The sequence below is a fragment of the Protopterus annectens genome, chromosome 4.part1, assembly GCF_019279795.1.
Source record: "Protopterus annectens isolate FY-2018-M chromosome 4.part1, PAN1.0, whole genome shotgun sequence".
Taxonomy (NCBI): Eukaryota; Metazoa; Chordata; order Ceratodontiformes; family Protopteridae; genus Protopterus; species Protopterus annectens.
The window spans coordinates 757743327-757765161 of record NC_056734.1 but is presented as its reverse complement, the minus strand read 5'-3'; the positions used below and the strand labels follow the sequence as shown (position 1 = coordinate 757765161).

Here is a 21835-nt window from a genome sequence, read left to right as displayed (position 1 = left end):
GTAGAAGGTGCTTCATTAACCAATGGCAACCAACTAGGAGGTTAACTCAGCTACTGGTGTTAAAATCATCACCAAAGTCATTGGTTTCACTGTCATACTATAAGTACAATGCAGATTCAACAGTGTAGAAATTCATAGCTTAGGTGGAGCACAGCACTAAGGGACATTCTGGCACAGAAGGCTCAAACTCTGATGATACCGTGAAACAATGGAATATGTACTGATGCCAGAGATGAGCCATAAACATCAATGTATTCAGGCCTATTGGCCCTCAGTACCAAAGGAAGGAACAAAGGCCATTAGAACTAAAGGGTTCAGTATCACTGGAAAAAGAGCTGTCAGTGCAGAAATGGATGGCACAGTCACTATATTTGGATTCAACACCACCAGTGCAGAAAATGGGCCTGGAGCAGAAGCACAAGAGGAGAAGGGAAAAGGTCCTTCTCTAGTTGCCCTAGAAATAGAGGGAGAGGAGAGGACACCAAGTTCAAAATGGGTCCTGATCATGACCTTTATCATACTTTCCCAGTCAAGATGAACAATGAGATTCCATACTGACAGACTTTGCTGGACTTGATGTTGTTGACCAAGGTCAGGAGCTAGAGTACTGAAGGAGCACCAACTCTTTTCCTCAGGAGAGGACTAAGGAGGAACTGAAATCTCCTGTTGGGGTCTCCATTATCTTGTTTTTCAGATGACAAAATCCTACTTGGTACCTTATGGGAAGTCTTATCCCCATTCCTGAGTCTACTATTCTCTGGTCTTCTTTTTCATTGTTCTTCTTTCTTGTCTTCTTTCTTGCCCTCAAATGGTAGAAAACCCTTTAAAATCAGCTTATTCCAGTGTTCCTTTAAAGTATGGGAAAAAGAAGTTATGTACCTACCATAATGTTCCATGTTAGTTGTCTTCATCTCGCCTTCCTTCTTGCTGTTTGGGTTCAGAGCCGATCCTCGGCTCCGACTCGGCCATCTTCTATAGCTCGAGAGCTGTTTACTGGCTCGAGGCTACCCCTTATCCCACAATGCCCAGCATCAGCTACCCAGATCTCGTTTGTGATAGTGCACACTAGACATTAGTAGAGTAACCAGTTACTAAAACTGGTTGTCCAATACACATAAACAAGGAAAGAGTTATAGATTTCCCTGGCATGTGAATTAATAAAAGATGCTCAACCAGTGAAAACAAAAGGGAGCTCCTCACAATCGTCTAGGAAGGGGGAAGGAGGGAGGGATGCAAGAAGGAAGGCGAGATGAAGACAACTAACATGGAACGTTATGGTTGGTACATAACTTCTTTATATTAAGTTGTCTATCTCGTCTTCTTTCTTGCTGTTTGGGCCAGCGTCCCTAGCACCTAAAATCCCGGGTGGCTCATTGGAACAAACTCTTCAGAACAGTAGAACCAAAGGAAGCGCTGCTCCGGGAGACCATATCTACCTTGTAATGAGAGATAAAAGTGTCAGAGTTTGCCCAAGTGGCAGCTGCACAGACTGAGTCGATGGGCAACCTAGACTGAAAAGCTACAGAGGTGGCTAATGCTCTAGTGGAATGACCTTTTGGTTTAGCTGGTAGCTCTTTATTTAGTAATTGATAAATAAAGGCAATAGTATCAGATAACCATCTGGATAAGGTCACTTTAGAAACTGGAAGACCTTGTTTGTTGAAGGCATAAGAAAGAAATAACTGGTCTGACTTTCTTAGTTCCTTAGTTCTATAGAGGTAAAAACTCAATTGTCTGTGTACATCCAATTGGTGGAGTTTGTATTCAGCCTTGTTGCTGTGATTTGGAAAGAAAACTGGGAGATCTATGGATTGATTTAAATTGCTCTATGAGCAGACTTTAGGAATAAAGGATGGATTGGACCTCAGAGAAACTCTGTCCTTGTGAAACACCAGGTATGGAGGACGAACACATAGTGCTTGAAGTTCTGAGACACGTCTAGCTGAAGTGATAGCAACCAGAAAATGTGTCTTCCAAGAAAGAAATTTTAAAGGACACAATGCTGCTGGTTCAAATGGAGGCAAAATTAAGGAGGCTAAAACTAAACTGAGATCCCAAGGAGGGGGAGGATCTCTAACTGGGGGTCTAAGAAGAGATGTTCCTTTCATGAAGGCTTTGCAGAGCTTATGAGACATTATGCTAGAATTAAACATACCGATATGAAAATTAGAAATGGCAGCTAGTTGTACTCTAATGGTAGCAGAAGCCGCACCAGACTGAAAAAGCTGTGTTAGAAATTCAAGAATTTCATGGACTGGGGCTGAGAAAGGATCCAAATTTCTAGATTCTGCCCGGTAAGAAAACCGTTTCCATTTACTAGCATACGTTTTCCTCGTAGTAGACTTATGTGAGGAAACAATAATATCACGGACTGCTGGGGAGATATTGGAAAGCCTGGCTAAGGTTGGAAGTGGAGTAACCAAGCTGTGAGCTGGAGAGTTTGAAGGCATTGGTGCAACCCGCCTGATTGGTGAATCAGCAGATCTGGAACCGGGTCCAGAATCCATGGCTGATCCAGAAGGCGGAGGTGTAGGAACGGGAACCATATTTGTCAAGGCTAATATGGGGCAATGAGGATCATTTTGCAACCCAACGATTTTGCTTTCTGTATGAGTCTTGGAATTAGGGGAAAAGCGTAAAGAAGTCCCTGAGGCCAATCATGAACTACAGCATCTCTGGGTATATGACCTGGAAGAGGAAATAGGGAGAAGTAGCTGCTGCATTTGTTGTTGAGTAGAGTGGCAAATAGGTTGCAGCAAGGCTGTCCCCATTTGCGGAAGATAAGATCCGCAACTTTCTGATTCAGAGACCACTTGTGAGGCATGAGGATAGCTCTGCTGAGCCTGTCCACTATAACATTTGATTTCCCAGGTATGTGCATTGCTATCAGAAAACATTGGGAGGAAATTGCCCATTGCCACAGTCTGAGTGCTTCTCGACATAAGGGGTAAGACCTGGTCCCGCCCTGTTTGTTGATGTACCACATCACTGACATGTTGTCCATTTGGATTGCAATGGTCCTGGAAGGAAAAGAGTCTTGAAGGTCTTGCAACACTAGGAGAACCGCTCTCATTTCTAGGACATTGATATGCAGATGGTACTCGTGAGGTTGCCAAGTGCCTTGGACTGTCCTGCCTAGATAATGCCCCCCCCCACCCTATCAGGGAGGCGTCCGTGGTCACTATGGCTACTGGTGCGGGTTGTATGAAGGGTCTGCCCTGAATTACTAGTGGGGAGACCATCCACCAAGAAATGTGCCTTTTGCATGTTTCTTTGATCAGGATCATGTGAGACATGGGTAGTTCCTGGAAAGACCACTGCGTGAAAAGAAGCCACTGAAGGATTCTCATGTGGAAATGCGCTAATGGGACAAGAAGAATTGCAGCTGCCATGGAGCCTAGGGCTTGGAGGACATGTCTGACTTGAACCCTTTTGCTCTGCATTAGAATTAGCACTTGTTGACGAATAGTAGAAACTCTTTCCTGTGGTAATTTTGCAAACATTTCTTTTTTGTTTAATTCTGCTCCTATGTATGTAATAGACTGACAGGGCAACAAGGCAGATTTTTCAAAGTTTACTGTAATACCTAGTTGAGTGCATGATGTGATTGTATAATCCCCTGCCTCTAAGAGTTCATGCCTGGTGGTAGCAGTCAGGAGCCAGTCGTCTAGATAGGGAAACACCTGGAATCCTTGACGCCTCAGGTGAGCCGTGACTACTGCCATACACTTGGTGAGCACCCTGGGGGCCTGCGGTGAGACCAAAGGGCAGAGCTCTGAACTGGTAATGACTGGCCCCTATCCGGAAGCGAAGAAATCTCCTGGACCATCTGTCTATCTTGATATGGTAGTATGCGTCCTGAAGATCTATGGAGCACATCCAATTGTCCTGAACCAGAAAAGGGAAAATGGACTGCAGTGTCACCATCCGGAACTTTTCTTTTTGTACAGATTTGTTCAATCTGCTGAGATCCAGTATTGGTCTCCAGTCCCCTGTCTTTTTCGGTACTAAAAAGAATCTTGAGTAAGTTCCGGATCCTAGTTGGTCTGCGGGGACTTCTTGAATGGCTCTTTTTTCTAGCAGTCTTGAAACTTCTCTGATTGCTTGATCCCTTAGATTGGGTGGGACATCTGGGATGGGCTTTTTTGATTCTATGGGGGATTGATGGAAGAGAATTTTGTAACCTCTGGATATGATGGATAGTACCCATCTGTCTCTTGTTATATTTTGCCAGGATTTTGGGTACAGTGAAAGTCTTGCCCCGACTGCCTCCAGAGGTGAGCAGTCGGGCAACCCTTCAGGGATGCTGGAAGGGTTTGGCAGAGAAAGTTTCTCTGTCACCCTGGTTTTGAGTTCCCCCTCTGCCACGAGGGCGGGGTCTGTTATTGTTGTTTCCCCCTCTGCTTCTGGGGGGAAAAAAAATCACCACGTGTGTCAGGCAAGGGTCCCTGGGATTTTCGGAACCACATCTTTCTACTCTTCTGACCCTTGGGATAAGGTCTGGAAGGAGTGGAAAAATGGACTCCCACGGCAGAGAGAGTCTTGCCTTCCTGTTCACACCTGGTCAAAGTGTCTTTCTCCTGAGGCCCAAAGAGAAAAGAGCCATCAAAGGGAGTATTGGTGAAGGATGCTTGAAAGGGTTCCGCAAACTGACACAGCCACATCCAAGCATGTCTCCCAAGAGCCACACCTGTCCCTGCGGCTCTGCTCGCTCCATCGGCTGCATAGGAAATCAGCCTCATGGAGGAGTCAACTATGGAATTAAGAGTCGCAAGCTGAGAAGCTACTTTGGCTGGTGCTCTCTCAGCTGTAGGATCTTGAAGGGTATCTCCAAGTTCTTTCAGGAGATCCCTTTGAAGACGTGTAAAATGGCATAGAGAATTCAGGGACCTCATAGAAAAGGTCACTGAAGCAAACATTCACTTTCCATATCTGTCCATCATCCAAGACTCTGTTCGGAGGATGAACAGAAGAAGAGGTCTCTGCTAACTCTTTCTTGGTGGCTGCTGCTACCACCATGGCATCAACAGGCACACGTTTTGAGAGGAATTGCTTGTCCTGGGGGGCTGTAATGAATTTACTTGGTTTCCTTGGAGTAGGTTCCACAGAATCTGGAGCTGACCAAGCCTTTCGAGCCACTACAGACATGAGTGGATTGAAAGGAGGAGATACCCAGGAGGAGGAAGGTCGGGAACCGAATGTGTCCAAGTATACAGATTCATCCTCGGTAGGGGCTAGGGAAGTCCAGTCCCTCCTCTGCATAAGCATTTCAAGGATGTCCAAAAAGGAAACGTCTTCTGAGGGAGACCTTGGGGACCCTTCCGATTCATCCATGTCTGTATCTGAAGTGACAGGCTCAGGGGAGTCTATGTGCTTCCTCTTGCACTTCTTCTTCCAGGGAGGCTCCTCCGAATGATCAGAGGAGGCTTCGGAAGAAGAAGGATCATCCAATGGGGTGTCCTGGGGCATATGTTCCCTACGCTTGGGGTCTGGTGGAGACATAGTGGTTGGCACAGACACCACGGGGGGGAGACGCCGATGGAGCTGGCAGTAGAGCTGTCTCGGGGGACAGCACACTCTGCATGACGTCGAAGGCATCCTGACCTCTAGGCAGAGAAATCTCCGGCTCCGAAGAAACAGGAGTCTTTCTCCATGTCAAGGGTAACGGCTCCAAGGCCGATGTTGGAGCCGAGCTCACCTGTGCCGAAGCTCTGAGGGGGAGAACGGGGTCGGACAAGGGTCCGATGCCACTCCCCCCCTTGGAGCCGACGAGAGAGCCTTGGTGCCCAGATCCCTCAATAGAAGGTACAATCGAGGTAATCGGAGCCGACGTTGGAACCGAAGGAGAAATGATGATTGGAGCCAACGGTTTTACTGCCTGAGGATCCATTGTCTCCGGCTCCGAGCTAAAGGTAGTCAGAGGAGGAATAGAAATAGAAGCAGTTGGAGCCGATACCTGTTGAGGTGGGCTGGACAGAATTTTTGCCAGTGCCTGTGACTTAAGCAACCTACTTACTACTCTCTCCACATCATGATCCGATAATCTAGAGGATCGAGAGGAGTGGGAAGAATGGTGGCTACGTTCACTCTGTAATAAAGGTGACTATGGTGTCGAGTGGATGGACTTCAAGGATGGCGACCTTAGTCTCTTATGGCTCTGAGACGGCTCCGAAGTAGCAGATGGAGCTGACAGAGGAGTTGTCTTGTCGGTGCCAGCTGGTACCGACATGCTTGGTTGGTCAAGTAAAGGAGTCGGCTCCGAAGGTGGAGCGGACGGCTTGACAGACTTAGGGGATTTTGCTGGCTGAGAACTTTTAGCCGGAGAATCCTGAGGCTTCAATAATTCCTGAAGGATTAGTTTGTTTTTGCGCTCCTGCAGGACCCTTGGACTAAAAGCATGACATATAGAACAGGAGTCCTGCAGCTGAACAGCGCCCAAACAATAAACACAACTAGTGCGCCCATCTGTCAGAGACATTTTCTTAGTATCTTTAGACATTATAGTAACAACAAACACACAACAAATAATGAAACTATACTATAAAAACAAGAACAAATAGAATTTATTTATTTTTTTTTTTTTACAGTTAAAGAATAGAAGGAAAGCCTCTAACTTAAACGGTGATCCTGTGGGGAGGGGGGGGGGGACTCTCTAATTTAAACGAGTTCAAAGGAACAGAAGGCCTAAGAGTTATGGAGCGATGGCCAACAAAGCTAAAATACACAAGAATGCGAAAAAAGGGATAAGGAATATTATCTACATACTAAAAGACAATTACTTGGCAAACTTTCAAGAAAAAAGGTAACAATATATAATATCAAAAAGATTATACAAGCCTGAGCCAGTAAGGGAGCAACCTCGCAGCTGAAGCGGCAAATGAGATCTGGGTAGCTAACGCTGGGCATTCTGGGATGAGGGGTAGCCTTGAGCCAGTAAACAGCTCTCGAGCTATAGAAGATGGCCAAGTCGGAGCAGAGGATAGGCTCCGAACCCAAACAGCAAGAACGAAGGCGAGATAGACAACTTAACATCCAATACTTCTGAATCACATTCAGAATTAAAATGATCCAACCCTAGGCACACAACGCACAGGTCATGTGTGTCCTGAAGAGATCTTATGACCATACCTGGAACACTTCTTAAACCCTGAGGTCTTGTCCATAACTACTGAAAAACTGTAAAAATGACATGACCAACAGCAACATTATGGAGAGAAAAAAAGATCAGTTTTGAGCTCCATACACACTAAGCAATAATGTACAACAGCAGCAGCAAAAAGCAACAGTACAAAACTAGAAATAACTCACTGTAATGAAGTGAAAAATACTCTAAAAGAATGCTAACATAAGAAGTGACAGGAAGGAAAAGAAAAGACTTATAATGGCACGTCAGGAATGGGGAAGGGAATTGATCTAATTTGCAAATAAGTATATAAATCAATAAACTACCTAGCTACAAATTTCTGAAGAAAAAAATGGTACTTATCTCCCATAAAAGTAAAGTAGCATAAACATCTACAAAAAAAGTGTTGGAACAATGAAGGATCCATGCTCTGGACAAAAGAGAAAATGCATTAGGGAAGCGAGGGGGACACACTTTGGAGAGTTCCTAAGGTACAGAATCAAATTCACGTGTAGTGACCATTCCTTTAGTTGAAGTGGATTGGTCTGGATCATGTAAGATTAAGACTCCTTACAACCTTGCACACTACCAAATTCAAAGATGAGGGACTAACTTGTGAGGAATCACAGTTCTGGTCTGAGCCCCTAGGGTTTCTGTCAGTTTTAGGTCAAGTCTTTATCTGCCCATATTAGAAAATGGCAAGGAATGAAATTTTAAAACAACATCACTTTTAGTACAAATATTTTTTTTTTTGCTCCCCATTCTCCAGGGACCATCAAACTGCTTAAATGGCTGTTTATTCCACCAGAAGTTTAATGCAATATGGCCTATTCATTCCACCTAAAGAAAATGGTCAAGTAGCAGAGGCAGTGCCATCATCCATTCTGTTAGGAATTAGGGATTTTGTGCTTAAGCCCTAGCCATTTCCAGCAAGCATACCAAGCAGCATACTCAATGTTTAGTGTGCAATGAGCATTAGTAAGCATATGTCACTCACTTCCATAAGTGATGTCAGCACTGAAAAGACCTTGTCTTCAATGTCCTTCCCCTAATAAACGAGACCAGAGATTTTCCTTCTCAGTCTACTCCTTTCCCTCTTCCCTTGCATAGGCCATTATTTGAACTTGGGTCATCTAGGGGCACAGTTAGAACTTTTATCTTTATGCCAATGGAGCCAGATACAATACTTCACTTATATAATTTTCATTAGTTCTGGATTTCCTTCAGCCTCTGATATAGCTTAGCACATTTACTGCAAGAATGAATGCACATACACGCATAGACAGGCAGGCAAACGCATACAAAAAATAAGTTTTCTGCTAGAATCTTGAAATACTACTTCGACACTAGGAAGAGAGTAGCATTCCAAAAAAGAATGTTGACAAGCCTGAATCATAACTAAAAGTGTTGAACTATTCAACACAAAACCTGTTATTCCAAAAACATACCAATGTGACAAAAGCAACTCTCAAATATGATAGGATGTGAATATTATCCAAGAATAAGGGGTGGCACAGTGGTTAGCAATGTTACCTCAAATATTCTCTGTGGTTCAGTTCCCAAATGAACTGCCTTATGCATAGAGTATGCACGTTCGCTCTGTACCTGCACTATTTTTTCCTGGCACTCTAGTTTGATCTCACATTCCAAACATACTGTTAGTAAAGTACCAACAGGTATGCTTGCAATGTGACACTGAAGGTGCATGGTCAAAATGTCCAATGGGTATGAATGTGATGTGATACTAACTGTATATGCATATCTTGTGACGGACAAGCTTCTTACTCCAGACAGCTTCTATGTTTATCAGCCACTACTTGTGGGAGCAGGCTCCAGTTCCCACAATACCCTTAACATTGTAAAGTGTGAATTGGAGAATGACTGAATAAATAACGTCTGCCAAAAAAAAGAAGTTATGTACTCACCATAACGTTCCATCTGAGTAGGTAATCTTCATTTGTCAGCAACCTGTGGGCATCGGATCTGAGCCAGCAGCTTCAAACAGCTAAGATCTGAGCTCCAAGCTCCTCCCCCCCTTACCCATAACCCCCTGCTAACCCTTCCTGTCCTCAGATCGAGTTTGCTTAGCAATACAGAGTATTATAACACAGGAGTTACCTGCAAATCCTAACCTAATATATCTGGAAAACAAGGGCTAGGAATCCTTCCAGTACGCACTATAGGTTAGGGGGATGGATGGAGGGAGGGTCGGTTGCTGACAAATGAAGATTACCTACTCAGATGGAACATTATGGTGAGTACATAACTTCTTTATCTGAAGTAGTTAACTTCATTTGTCCATCAACCTGTGGGACAGAGTCCCCAGCTACACAAACCTTGGGAGGTCCTCATGGAAGGATATTCCGGAGCACTGCGGAGCCGAAGGATGCTCTCCCTCTGGAAATTATGTCCAACTTAATGGTTAATGAATGTATGAGATGAAGCCCAAGTGGCTGCTGAGGAAATGTCATCCAAGGAAACCCTGGACCAAAAAGCAGCAGAGGTGGAAATTGATCGAGTAGAATGAGCGTGGACTCCTTCAGGTTCGGGTCGACCAGAACTTTGATATGCTAGTAGGATACATTGGGAAATCCATCTGGACAATATAACTGTCGATACTGGTTTTCCCAAAGAGGGTTTCACAAAGGATACAAAGAGCTGGCCTGATTTCCTGTGACCAGCGGACCTGTGCAGATAAAATCTTAATTGCCTGTGTACGTCCAGGGAATGTAACTTATATTCACCTTTGTTCTGGTAATTTGGAAAGAATACTGGTAAATTAATGGATTGGTTGATGTTGGGTTCCGACGTGACCTTGGGCAAGAAGGAAGGATTGGTCCTGAGGGAAACTCTATCTTTATGAAAAACCAAGTATAGCGGTTTGGCGCAAAGGGCTTGAAGTTCCGAAACCCTTCTGGCCGAAGTGATGGCAATAAGGAAGGCCGTCTTCCAGGATAAGAATTTTAGGTCCACCGTGGCTGCTTGCTCGAAATGAGGGGCTGTCAGAGATTGGAGAACAAGAGTTAAATCCCATGGAGGAACTGGATCTTTAAAAGGAGGTCTCAAGAGGAAGGTGCCTTTTAAAAAGGTCTTACATAATTTGGAAGAGGCCAGGGGGCCGAGACCATTTCCCACATGACAGTGGAAGATTGCAGCTAACTGGACTTTGACCATAGAGGAGCTAGCACCCTGGTCGAATAAGGTTGATAAGAATTCTAGCACTGCCGGTAACGGGGCTGTAAAGTGATCTAAGTTTCTGCGTTCTGCCCAGATTGAAAAACGTTTCCACTTGCTATTATAAACCTTCCTCGTGGAAGGCTTATGAACGGCTACTAAAATAGCTTTAACAGATGATGAGATACCGGGAGTCCTAGCTATCACTGGAACTGGATCAACCAAGCTGTGAGCTTAAGATTGTCCAGGTTCGGGGTTGTCAACCCTAGCGGATGGGAGATCAGATCAGGCGTGGGATCTAGAACCCATGGGGGGTTCACTAGGTGAGACCACAGGCAAGGGAACCACGCTTGACGAGGCCAGAATGGGGCTATGAGGATCATTTTGCTCCCCAATTGACGTGCTTTCTGCAAGAATTTCAGAATTAGGGGAAGAGGAGGATAAACATAAAGTAGACCGGATGGCCAAACATGCACCAAAGCATCTCTGGGGGATTCCCCTGGTGGAGGAATTAGAGCGAAGTAGTCACTGCACTTTGTGTTCGAAGGAGATGCGAAGAGGTTGACCACATTTGAGGAAAATTTGCTTCGCCACTCTCCGGTTCAGATACCACTCGTATGGTGAAAGGAAGGTTCGACTCAGTCTGTCTGCCAAGATATTCGACCGGCCCGGAATGTGCGTTGCTATGAGAAAGTAATTGGTGGAGATCGCCCATTCCCAAACTCTCATGGCCTCTCGACAAATTGGTTAGGACCTGGTTCCCCTGTGTTTGTTGATATACCAGACGACTGACATGTTGTCTGTCTGAATTGCAATAGTTCCCAAGGGAAGAAGAGCTTGGAGTGCTTGCAATGCCAAAAGCACCGCCCTCATCTCTAGGACACTGATGTCCAACAAGGTCTTTGATTGGGTCCACGTGCCTTGGATGGTTCTGCCCATACAGTGCCCCCTCCACCCAAGGCGAGAAGCATCCGTGGTCACTGTGGCAAGAGGGGGAGACATAGAGAACGGACGCCCTTTCTGGAAGTCCGGAGACTGGAGCCACCAGAGTAGGGCTTTCTTGCAAACCCTGCTGAGGGGAATGGGTGAACTCAGTGGATGTTGCAGAATGGACCACTGAACCTGTACGGCCCATTGCAGTACCCTCATGTTCAGGCGCGCCAATGGTAGTAGATTGATAGTCACTGCCATAGAGCCTAGAGCCCTCAGGACCAATTCCACTGGAGGAGCCGTGTAGTTCAGAAGGGCAAGCACGTGGAGCTTCAGGGTCCGAAGTCGGTCCAAAGTCAATAAGACCTGCAGAAGATTTGTGTCCAATCTGGCTCCAATGAAGTCTAAGACCTGTGTTGGTTGGAGAGAAGATTTTTTTACATTGATTGTGATTCCCAGTCAGGAAGCCAGGTGGAGGAAATAATCTCTGGCTGAGCACAGTAGATGCCTGGTGGGGGCGGACAGGAGCCAGTCGTTTAGGTAAGGAAAGACCTGTATTCCCTGAAGTCTCAGGTGGGCCGCTACCACTGCTAATACTTTGGTGAACACCCTGGGGGCTGTGGTGAGACCAAAGGGAAGGACCCTGAACTGGTAGTGGCTGGCTCCTAGCCGGAAGTGGAGAAACCTTCTGGATCGCCTGTCCATCAGAATGTGGTAGTACCCGTCCTTGAGGTCTATGGAGCACATCCAATCGTTCTCCTGCAGGAGTGGGAGAATGGATTGAATGGTGACCATCCGGAACTTTTCTTTGGCCACTGACAGGTTTAGGAAGGACAGATCGAGGATTGGTCTTAGGTCCCCCGTCTTTTTTGGCACCAAAAAGAACCTAGAGTAAAAGCCTGATCCGGATTGGTCTGGGGGGATGTGCTGGATTGCTCTTTTTTCTAGCAGCTGAAGGATTTCTGCTGCTGCTGCCTCCCTTTGATTGGGTGGGACATCGGGGAAGCTCTGGGGTTTGGGAGGAAGGTTGAGAAAGGGAATCTTGTAACCTCTGGATATGATCCGAAGCACCCAGTGATCTGTTGTAATGGACTCCCATATAGCTAGGTGCCTCGAGAAACACCCCCCGACTGCCTCCAGAGTAGAGCAGTTGGGTAACCCTTCAGGGTTGCTGTGCGGGCTGATCAGAAAAGGGTTCTCTCGACCCAAAATTCTTCGGTCCCCCTCTGCCTCTGGGCCGGTGTCCACCCTGTCCTCCTCTGCCTCTGAAGGACAAGGGGTCTGTAGCAAAACAGGACTGTTGAGACTTCTGGAACCACATCTTCTTCTGTCCCTTTTGGTTCCTAGTGAAGGACCTCTGGGGAGCAGAGAAGCAGACTCCGATGGCAGACTTCTTCCCATCTTTCTCGCTCTGGACCAGCGTGTCGCGTACGGTCTTGCCAAAGAGGGAAGAATCGTCAAACAGGGCATTAGCGAAGGACGCCTTGAAAGGTTCCACAAAATCACAATGGTGGAGCCAAGCATGCCTTTGTAAGACAATGCCCGCTCTGCTAGCTCTAGCGGCTCCTTCCGTGGCATGAGAGAGGAGCCGCATAGAGGTGTTAGAAATGGATTTGAGAGTGGCCATTCGGGTAGAGAATACTTTCTTATCCTCTGCCGACATGGACTCTGGGGGCGACCCGGCATATTCTTTGATGAGATCCCACTGCCATATAATTCAGCGACCTTACCGAGAAGAGGGCTGAAGTGAACATCCGCTTCCCCAAATGGTCCATCGTCCAAGACTCCTTGTCTGGAGGATGGACCGAGGAACTCTCCTGGGCCAGTTCCTTTTTAGTGGCAGCCGCCACCAACATGGCATCTACAGCAGCACCCTTGCTCCAGCAAGTTCTATCGGAAGGAGGACTAAGAATTTTATCAGGCCTCTTGGGAATGGGCTCCACAGGGTCCGGCTCCTTTCATGCCCTGGTAGTAATCAGGTCCACCAGGGGGTCAGCGGGAGGGGACACCCAAGAGGTAGATGGGCCTGCGTCAAACGCCTCCAGAAATACAGACTCATCCGAGAAAGGTTTTTGGGTGGACCACCCCCCTCTAATTCGAAGCATTTCCATGATGTCTCCGAAGGAGACGTCTTCGGGGGGTGACCTTCCCCTTCCTCTAAATCTGTATCTGTTGTCAAGGACTCAGGTGAGTCCAAGTGCCTCCTCTTGCACTTATGTTTGTGAGGGACCTCCTCGGGGGGGCTGTCCGAAGAGGCCTCACCAACCACATCCTGTTCCTCCAAGGGAACTATCTGGGACGTAGGCGCAGGCTATCCCTGGGGCGGGTGATGGAAGGTAGGCCCATCTGAGGTGGAGCCGTAGCAGGAGCCTGGGGCCTCGAATCCCTCGATAGAACCCTCTCCACAACATCGAATGCCGAAGGGGAGCTGCTCTCCCTGGGATCCGAGAGCAATCCCCTCGGATCTGATGCGTGGATCGGAGCCAGTGCTGAAGCAGTCGGATCCGAAGGGCCAGTATGCTCCGACCGAGACGGAGCAGAAGACACACTGACAACTCTGGATCCGAAGGTCAGCTCCTATCGGCTCCGAGAGCTCGGATCCGAAAAGGGACCCGACAAACTCGAGGGTGCTGTCGGTGCCGAAGTATGAGGTACTATCAGAGTCGACACTCCCCCGGCCCTGACGCTACTCAGCTCCGAACCCCGGAAGTGGGTCAGAGAAAAAGCTATCGGGGCGAAAAAAGGGGTCGGGCACCCCCCCGGAGGGGGGGGGAGGCAAGAGCACTCCCATCTGCAGCTGGGCCTGGAGGAACCTATGCATCATCCGGTCCATGTCTGCATCAGATAAGCTTCTAGTCGACCTAGCGGAGGCCACCGAGGCGGGACGGGAGTGCCGCCTCGATGACCTCGAAGGCGACCGGGTCTCCTCCTCCTCCGGCTCCGGAGAAAAACGGGGTGAATGGAGTTGGGAAGGAGAAGGCCCGGCGGCTCTAGGAGAAGCCGCTTGCTTGACTGGCGGGACCGAGGAGGAATTGGCCTGCCGCTTGTGATGTTTATCCTTCTTGCACTCCCTCCTAGCTTGCCTCTCCTTCTGGCCTGTGATGGGAGGATGAGTCCTGGCCAGGGGAGCAGGGATGGGGGGTGGCACTGTCGCAGCCGCGGCAGGTGCCACAGAGGGAGAGGAGGACGAAGTCGGATCCAGGGGCAACAGTCCCACCAAGAACAACTTCGACCTCCTGTCCCACAAAGCCCTGGAGTTGAAGGCTGCACAAATAGTGCAGCCTGAGGAGAGGTTGTCAACCCCAAGGCAAATAACACACCAAGTGTGGCCATCCGCTGGGGACAGCTTATGGCCACACTTGGTGCATTTAGAAAAGAAGGCTTTAGGGGCCTCAAACATACTTAGAAAAAAAAATTCAAACACTAGGCCCAACACAAACACGCCTTCACAAACACACAGGGAGAGGACAAACTAATTAAATACAGTTAAGATTAACTACACAAGTTTACTAATAAAACCAAAAGACTAGGGGTAACACACACACAAATATTTTTAAACAGTTATAATAAAAAGGAAAGATTTTTCTCACAAAAAACTGTTCTACAACGCCTGGAAGCTTGATCAAGCTGCTGACTGAAACGTGGCAAATGAGATCTGAGGACAGGAAGGGTTAGCAGGGGATTATGGGTAAGGGGGAGGAGCTTGGAGCTCGGATCTTAGCTGTTTGAAGCTGCCGGCTCGGATCCAATATGGATCCGATACCCACCGGTTGATGGACAAATGAAGTTAACTACTTCAGATCAGCCATGTTGGTACTGTCATGTAATGGAAACTGTTTAATATACTTCTATGGATATAAGTAGCTAGATATTTTAAAATGTAAACTCCACGAATTCAAGTCCCAGTCTGTAGTATACAGAGATAAAGCCATAACCTAGATAAAGATGACCTGAGACTGAATACTGGCTGAGGAAGATCTGGGCACTGGAGGGTGGGAATGGGAGGCTGGCATTCACAAACCCATTCTAGCTGGGAGGGACATGGTGTTTTGGTTTGGTTGACTGACATTAGATGCTTGCATAGCATTTTAAAAGGATACGGGCTTGGCAATCCCAGGCAAGTGATGTTAGTCATCAGCATGTTGGTGGAATCACACAAATACATTGTGAGAGAACAGAATGCCCATTGTGATGCAGGTGGCTCATGTCAGTCACCAGGGGTGGGCTTAATGACTTAAAAGAAATGCCCTTATTGTTGAGATGCCAATGAGAGTGCAAACCACCTCCATGACTGCCAGGATGACAATCATTTTGGTTGACTCTCACCTTAATGCTGAGAATACACAATACAGGTGAACAAATTACTGTAAGAGTGATAGACAGAAACCTGATGGTTAGCAGGCATGGGGGCAAAAAGCTCAAATAAGAACATTAATAGCTATGGTAAAAGTAAAAGAAAAATAAATTCTAGTATCTCTAACATACACGTCTTGCAACTTTGCAAAAAAATAAATAAATTCTCAAAATGGCACTGTGATGATAGGAGGTACTGACAGCCATGCCAGGAGAATACGGCAATGGACTTGTAAAATATGCCAGCACAGCTAGCTGGAATTTTGTAAATAATTATATGCCATTTGTATATCAACTGATTTTTTTCAAATGCTTGTGGTGAAATTGTATTTGTGAGGTTTGCTTGTGTTAAAATGCATCAACAGTGTGCCCTGCTGAAAGGAAAACAGCTGTACATGGGTTATTGTAACTGTTTAAATGTAAACATTATAACATCATATACTGAAAGTGAAGAGGTTAATCTTAATCCACCTGACTTTGCAAAATACATCTGAAATTAAATTACGTTATGGGTTAAGCCATAAAGATGTTATCCCACAGTTTTGAATGGAGCTAGAGATACAATGCCTGGGCTAGAAAATAGCTGGTAGCTCCTGTAGGAAGAGTGACATGGTTTTATGCTTTTATGACTTCTAGCAGTTGCACCACATCTAAGCAAAGCTCTATCTGTGTGCATTGTAGCAGAGAGGTGATAAACCCTGGTTGCTTCTAGTGATGGGGGATAGTGCAGGAAACAGGGTCAGATGACCAGACATATGTGATGTCATTCTGTACAGAAATAATGTTTTAATATTAAAGGAAACTGAAGTCTCAGCTGTATTCTGTCTTGGATGTGACAACAAGGACCACTCACCCATCTTGCATTGCTCCATTCAGTAAATAGGAACAGTGGTTCTTTTAGTTAATCAGGAATAGATAGTGCGACTAGCTAAATACTGTTTTTCTATAACTGTGTGAAAGTTTCCATCAGTGTTATTTTTAATATTCCCTGTGACTGAAACTCTAGTGTTTACTGTAAATAGATATTTAGTATTTTCTTGTTCTTTTGTCATTTATCGTTAAATATATTTAAACTTCTCATTGTGGCTGGTCCTATTTAGAAAACATTTAAGTTTTGAGAGTATTTGCATATATTTATTTCGTGATAACTCTGGCCACTCCTGAACGCCTTGCTGTTTGGTCAGTATTACCATTTGTATTAATAGTAATTTCACTCAGTATAATTGGGTACCGTTGAAAGAACCTTAAAGTAGCTGGCAGGGGTTCTGGTGGCAGTGATAACTACCTTATAGTCTGGGCTGAAGGAGACACAGCAGGTGAATCTGTGCCAGCCTTTCCCAGGAGTGTGTGTGTGTGTGTGTGTGTGTGTGTGTGTGTGTGTGTGTGTGTAAATTAAATCTCAAAGAGTGTGTGTGTCAGCTGCTTGCAGCAAGGACACAAAGCACTGGTTTCACAGAGAAGGTGTGGGAGGACTTAGCTTGGAACCCCAGCTCAACTCTAAGCTGTGCCAGTGGGGAGTCTTATTAGCGGTCTGACAGATATTGAGAGGAACCAGCCACTGGACTGAGCTTGTTCCCTGGGTGCTCTTAAGGGAAATTTTGCTTGATGCACAGAGGTCTACATCTGGAAATACTGAGTATATCTATTTGTATTGCAAGTACATGTCCCTCTCCATTGTCAGTAGTGAGGATTCAGGCTCCCTGATTACTGGCCCAGCATGGGAACGTCCCAGGCACCTAAGAGCTTGATACAACAGATATTATGTTAATCCAGCAATATTTATTTATTTATTTATTTGCATTTGTTAACCAGGTTGGTCCAGCTGGGTAAGAATTACCCTTTTTCAGTGGAGACCCGAGGGGAAAAGCCCCAAACAGACATACAAATACATATGAATAGAGACAAATTAACAATTAAAATTAATATTATGGGTACAATGGATAAGAAAAACAAACAAAAAACAAACAATGAAAGTTTGAGAATATGAGTAAGGTAGGCCAGAGGCATGCATACAAAAGATTTATGAAAAGGTGTTCTGAGCAAGATCTCTGAATTAAGTTAAAGTAGGCAAAGAAATGATGATTTAGGTGTGGAGTTAGTAGTGTGGAAGTTTTAGGTGGGAGCATGTGAAGGACATTCCCATTTGGAGGAGAGATGGGAGAGAAGCATGGATTTGAAATTGTTGTGGTTAGGTATATTACGTAGTGGTGTGGGGAGATTGTTCCATAATTTGGCTACAGTGTGGGATAGTAGTAGTTTACCAGTTGGGTGGATGGGTTTGTGTACATGCAGGAGGTTTTGGCCTGTGGATCTCAGGGTACGGGTAGGTGTGTAGGGTGTTAGAGATTTAGCGAGAGAGGGGCATTCTGCTGGTTTAAAGATGAGTTTGTGGGCTGTTGTAAGTTGTAGGTACTTTAGGTGGTTGTGGAGTTCTAGCCAGTTTAGGGTGTGTAGGGAGTGACAATGATGGGAAGAGTTCTTAGAATTGGTTGCAAATTTGCAGATTTTGTTGTAATTAGATTTGAATCTCATAGTTATGTGCAGAGGCAGACATTTTATATAAACATTTCAGATTAGAAAAACTGACTTGTCTAAATGTTGATTGCTTTGAAATAAATCACATATTTGAAAATAAATCATAACAACACTCCTGCTCAGTGCAAAAATGCAAATGAATAAAAATACCTCAAACTGAAAATGTATATGATCGTTATTTCTACTGAACTCAGACAATTTGAAAGCAGAGTTCATCAGAGTAATACTGACATAAAATATTTATAAGGTCATATCCTGTCAAAGAACACACCAGGTTATTATTACTCCACTGACTTATTTTCCAGTACTTATATATTCATAGTTTCTCAACCTACCCCATTTCTCCCTCAGATATACTTTAGCACAATTACTTCATCTTCCTTCTCTTCTGTTTTTTCTGTACGTCTAAGCTAGTTTCTTGTGTCTACCACCAAATCAGTCAGTCAGCAAATAATAAATATACAAAAACATACTTAGTCACTGATTGGAATATGGCTTCAAAGACAAAATACAGACTTCACAGAAGAGCAGACAATAGCTCTCTGTGGCACGTCTTCTGCTTGAAGCAGATGAAAAATGTGCCTGTTCAAGGTCTTGCCATCCCCTAAAATACACAGGTACATTGGTTCATAAGATAGTTATTGGACATTAAGTTTAGGAGGCCACTGAGGAACCTAGCCCAATTTACCAACTGCCACAAAGTACTCCCTGGTTAAGTCACTTGCTCTTTGTTAGCATGCAAAAAGCTTCTCAGTCTTGATTAAGATCAAGTGCATTGTTTAAATGAAGGCTGAGGGAATCAAATTCTGCACCACAGGAAAGCAGCTCATTAAGAGCTCATAGCCTTAATCTTGTGTGCTAACTGCAGGAAGCATTTGCTACTGCCACCATCAAGCTATGCAAGAGATTGCAGCCAGCAAGGCTATATTCATACCTGGCATGCTTTGTAGCTACTTAAATTGCCTTTCATAGCTTAGCAACTGCTTAAAAACATCTGCTACTGCCATCTTCAGGTTATATAAAAACTGCAACCAGCAGGGCCATATTCATAGGCAACAAACTCAGCAGCCACTGTTTGATACTCAACAAAATGAAACTAGTTAAAGACGACACACCACAAAATGGTAAATATCTAAGACAGAAATACTATCATCTACTTTACTGCTGCAAACTGATGACTTAATTGTGTCAACAATGTGACAATGGTAAAAATGAAACAAATGACTATTTTTTAATACCTGGAACCATAGACAGACCCAAGCACACAGCAGAGAATTAGAAATGAAAATGACCAACTTCAATCTTTAAGTTGCCTGTGTGGACAGCAAAGTATAATGCACATCTTAAGATGTCTTCCCTATTAAATATGGTTAACTATGAACTTAAGTTTATCAGTAGAAGCAGATTATTCAAGGGATCCTGGTCTTCATTTTTTTTTTTTTTTGCTCTATAGGATCACAAAAAAATTAAAAATCCCGTGCCATTCTGACAACCAAGCTCTCCATTTTTAGCAGACAACATTTCCTTTGCTAAGTAAAACTGCTGAGGTAGGGTATGGGGAAATTGTCTCGCAGAAATCTATGTACACTTTTTCTCCATGTACTCCATTTCCAGTTAATATCCCCAAAAGATGCTAGTTAACTAGCTATTCAAAAATGGCTACAGTTACCTTTCCTTTCTGGGCTAGGTCTAAAAATGTCTGAGGCAAAAAAAGATCATTTACTAGGTTAGGAAGTTAAATTTTAAAAAGTTAGGAAAGACAAAGATCTTAGTAAGATGGCAGGCACACAGATAGCTGGCACACAAAAGCACTGTACCTCCTGTCTCTCTCATCTCAACAGTAGTAAAAATCCTATCATGGGAAGCTCAACTCAAGAATTCATTTTTGAGATTATGGAAGCATTTCCCAAGGCAGCACACAATATAATTTCTACGGGATTATTCATATGCAGTTCCCCATCCAGCAAAACTAAGAGACACCTTCAAATGTGAAACACTTTTCTGAGGGGGTATCATTTGATCGTAGCTAAAATGACCAGAAAGCACTCAAAGTACCAACTGTTAAACCTGTACTTTCTCATTCAAGACATAGCAGCAGCAAACAGTAACATTTGTGACATTGGCTATTTTAACAGTTTTGATCAAATCATCTTAAGTAAAAGTGCAATCAATTATTTCTGAAAAGAAACTGTAGAACTAGCATTTGAACAATATAAAAGAAAACAGCAAACTTTAAAACTTGCTGAGAACTTTAGGAATATCAGGAAACATGCCAAAAATAACAAGAAAGAAAACTAGAGTATAGCGGTTATGAATTTCAAGAAATTATTTATATACTAATGATACTTGTTTTAAGAGTATTTAAAAAATAAAACAACTAAAACAGTATGTGACATTGAATTACTACCATGCATGAGACATTTGGGTTATTAACTGCTGAACAGATAGTTATATTAGAAGCTAAAAAGTGAGTGACAGAAAAAGAAAATACCACTGTTTTTCAAAGTTATGGGGTACTTAATTTTATACACTTAAGATGACAAAGGACTGACAGACAATATCAATACATCAACAGACTGCAATAGACACAGTCAGTGAACAGGCAATCAAGGCTGCGGCTGACAGTCTGCATAAAGTTCATTAAACATCTGATGGAAACCCCTCTATATACCAAAATGAAATGCAGTGTAGAAAAAAAACAAGCATACTGAAATCACTCTAATATAAACCTGTTACCTCAGTAATGTGATCCAGCCCAAGCAGAATTTCTGAACAGTAGTCAAGGACAAGTCAAGTCATAGGAAGCCTATACTACACAGGATCCATATACCAGCAGTACCAAATTCCAGAGCAACATCATATACAATTCTAGACAAACTTCTAGGTGGAGATATTTTTCATTTGTGATGCTTCTGCACTGAACTATGTAATGGTGTATAACTTAACATCTTAGCATATAGTCTCAGTAAAATCCAATTTCTCTTAAACACAGCTATAAATCCATGCATTCATCATTCACCTGTACCCACTGCCCTGGAGAAGGAACAGCTGTAGTATTTTTGCCTTCTTCTGCCTCCCAGCTGATTTTCTGTTGTGTTAGGTCACTTTGTGGGTCACTGTGACATCGAGTTTCAACCAGCTCTGTCTGTAAAGCTTCAAACCTTGACTTGAACCATCTGTGAGCCTCTTCTAAATTAGTGGAGATCTATAAAAGAGTAACAAACTACAGTCTGCCACTTTTCAAACATTTTTAATCAAACATTATACACAGAATGTCTCAAAACATAACACAGAAATGGGCTTACTTAAATCATTTGTAGATTGTACTTGTTTGAGTCCCATTTCTTTGAAATGGAGTCCTTGAGAATATAACACCTGAGAAGTGCAGAGTTAAAGTCTGCACATCAGTGGATCAGAAAACAAGTCTGCAAAGCTGCAACCAGTACTTAATTAAACCAAATCCAGTGTCTCAAACTTTCAAAGGAAATGTGTTCAATAGTTTTACTTTTTCCATCTTTGTTCAACCTTAGAGTTGATTTTTTTTAAAACAATGTTTGTTTGTCTTATGGCTTTTAGGCTGTTAGGGGCCGCCACAGTGGAATAATAAACATTTTTATTAAATTATCATGCATGACATAGGCCATGTTACACTCATATAAATGAAAATAAACCACACCAATACAATCTCAGCTGCAAACATTATACATCATTTTTAACATA

The 21835-nt window shown here is 44.2% G+C and overlaps 1 protein-coding gene across 1 annotated transcript in view; it reads right to left on the bottom strand.

Moving 5' to 3' along the window:
* Positions 1 to 21835, bottom strand: part of CCDC150 (coiled-coil domain containing 150) — a 2807665-nt gene that overhangs the window by 164982 nt on the left and 2620848 nt on the right. Inside the window, exon 26 of the mRNA XM_044070503.1 lies at positions 21135 to 21320. Within this exon, the coding sequence (XP_043926438.1) occupies positions 21135 to 21320 (186 nt within the window). The remainder of the gene's footprint in view (positions 1 to 21134; positions 21321 to 21835) is intronic.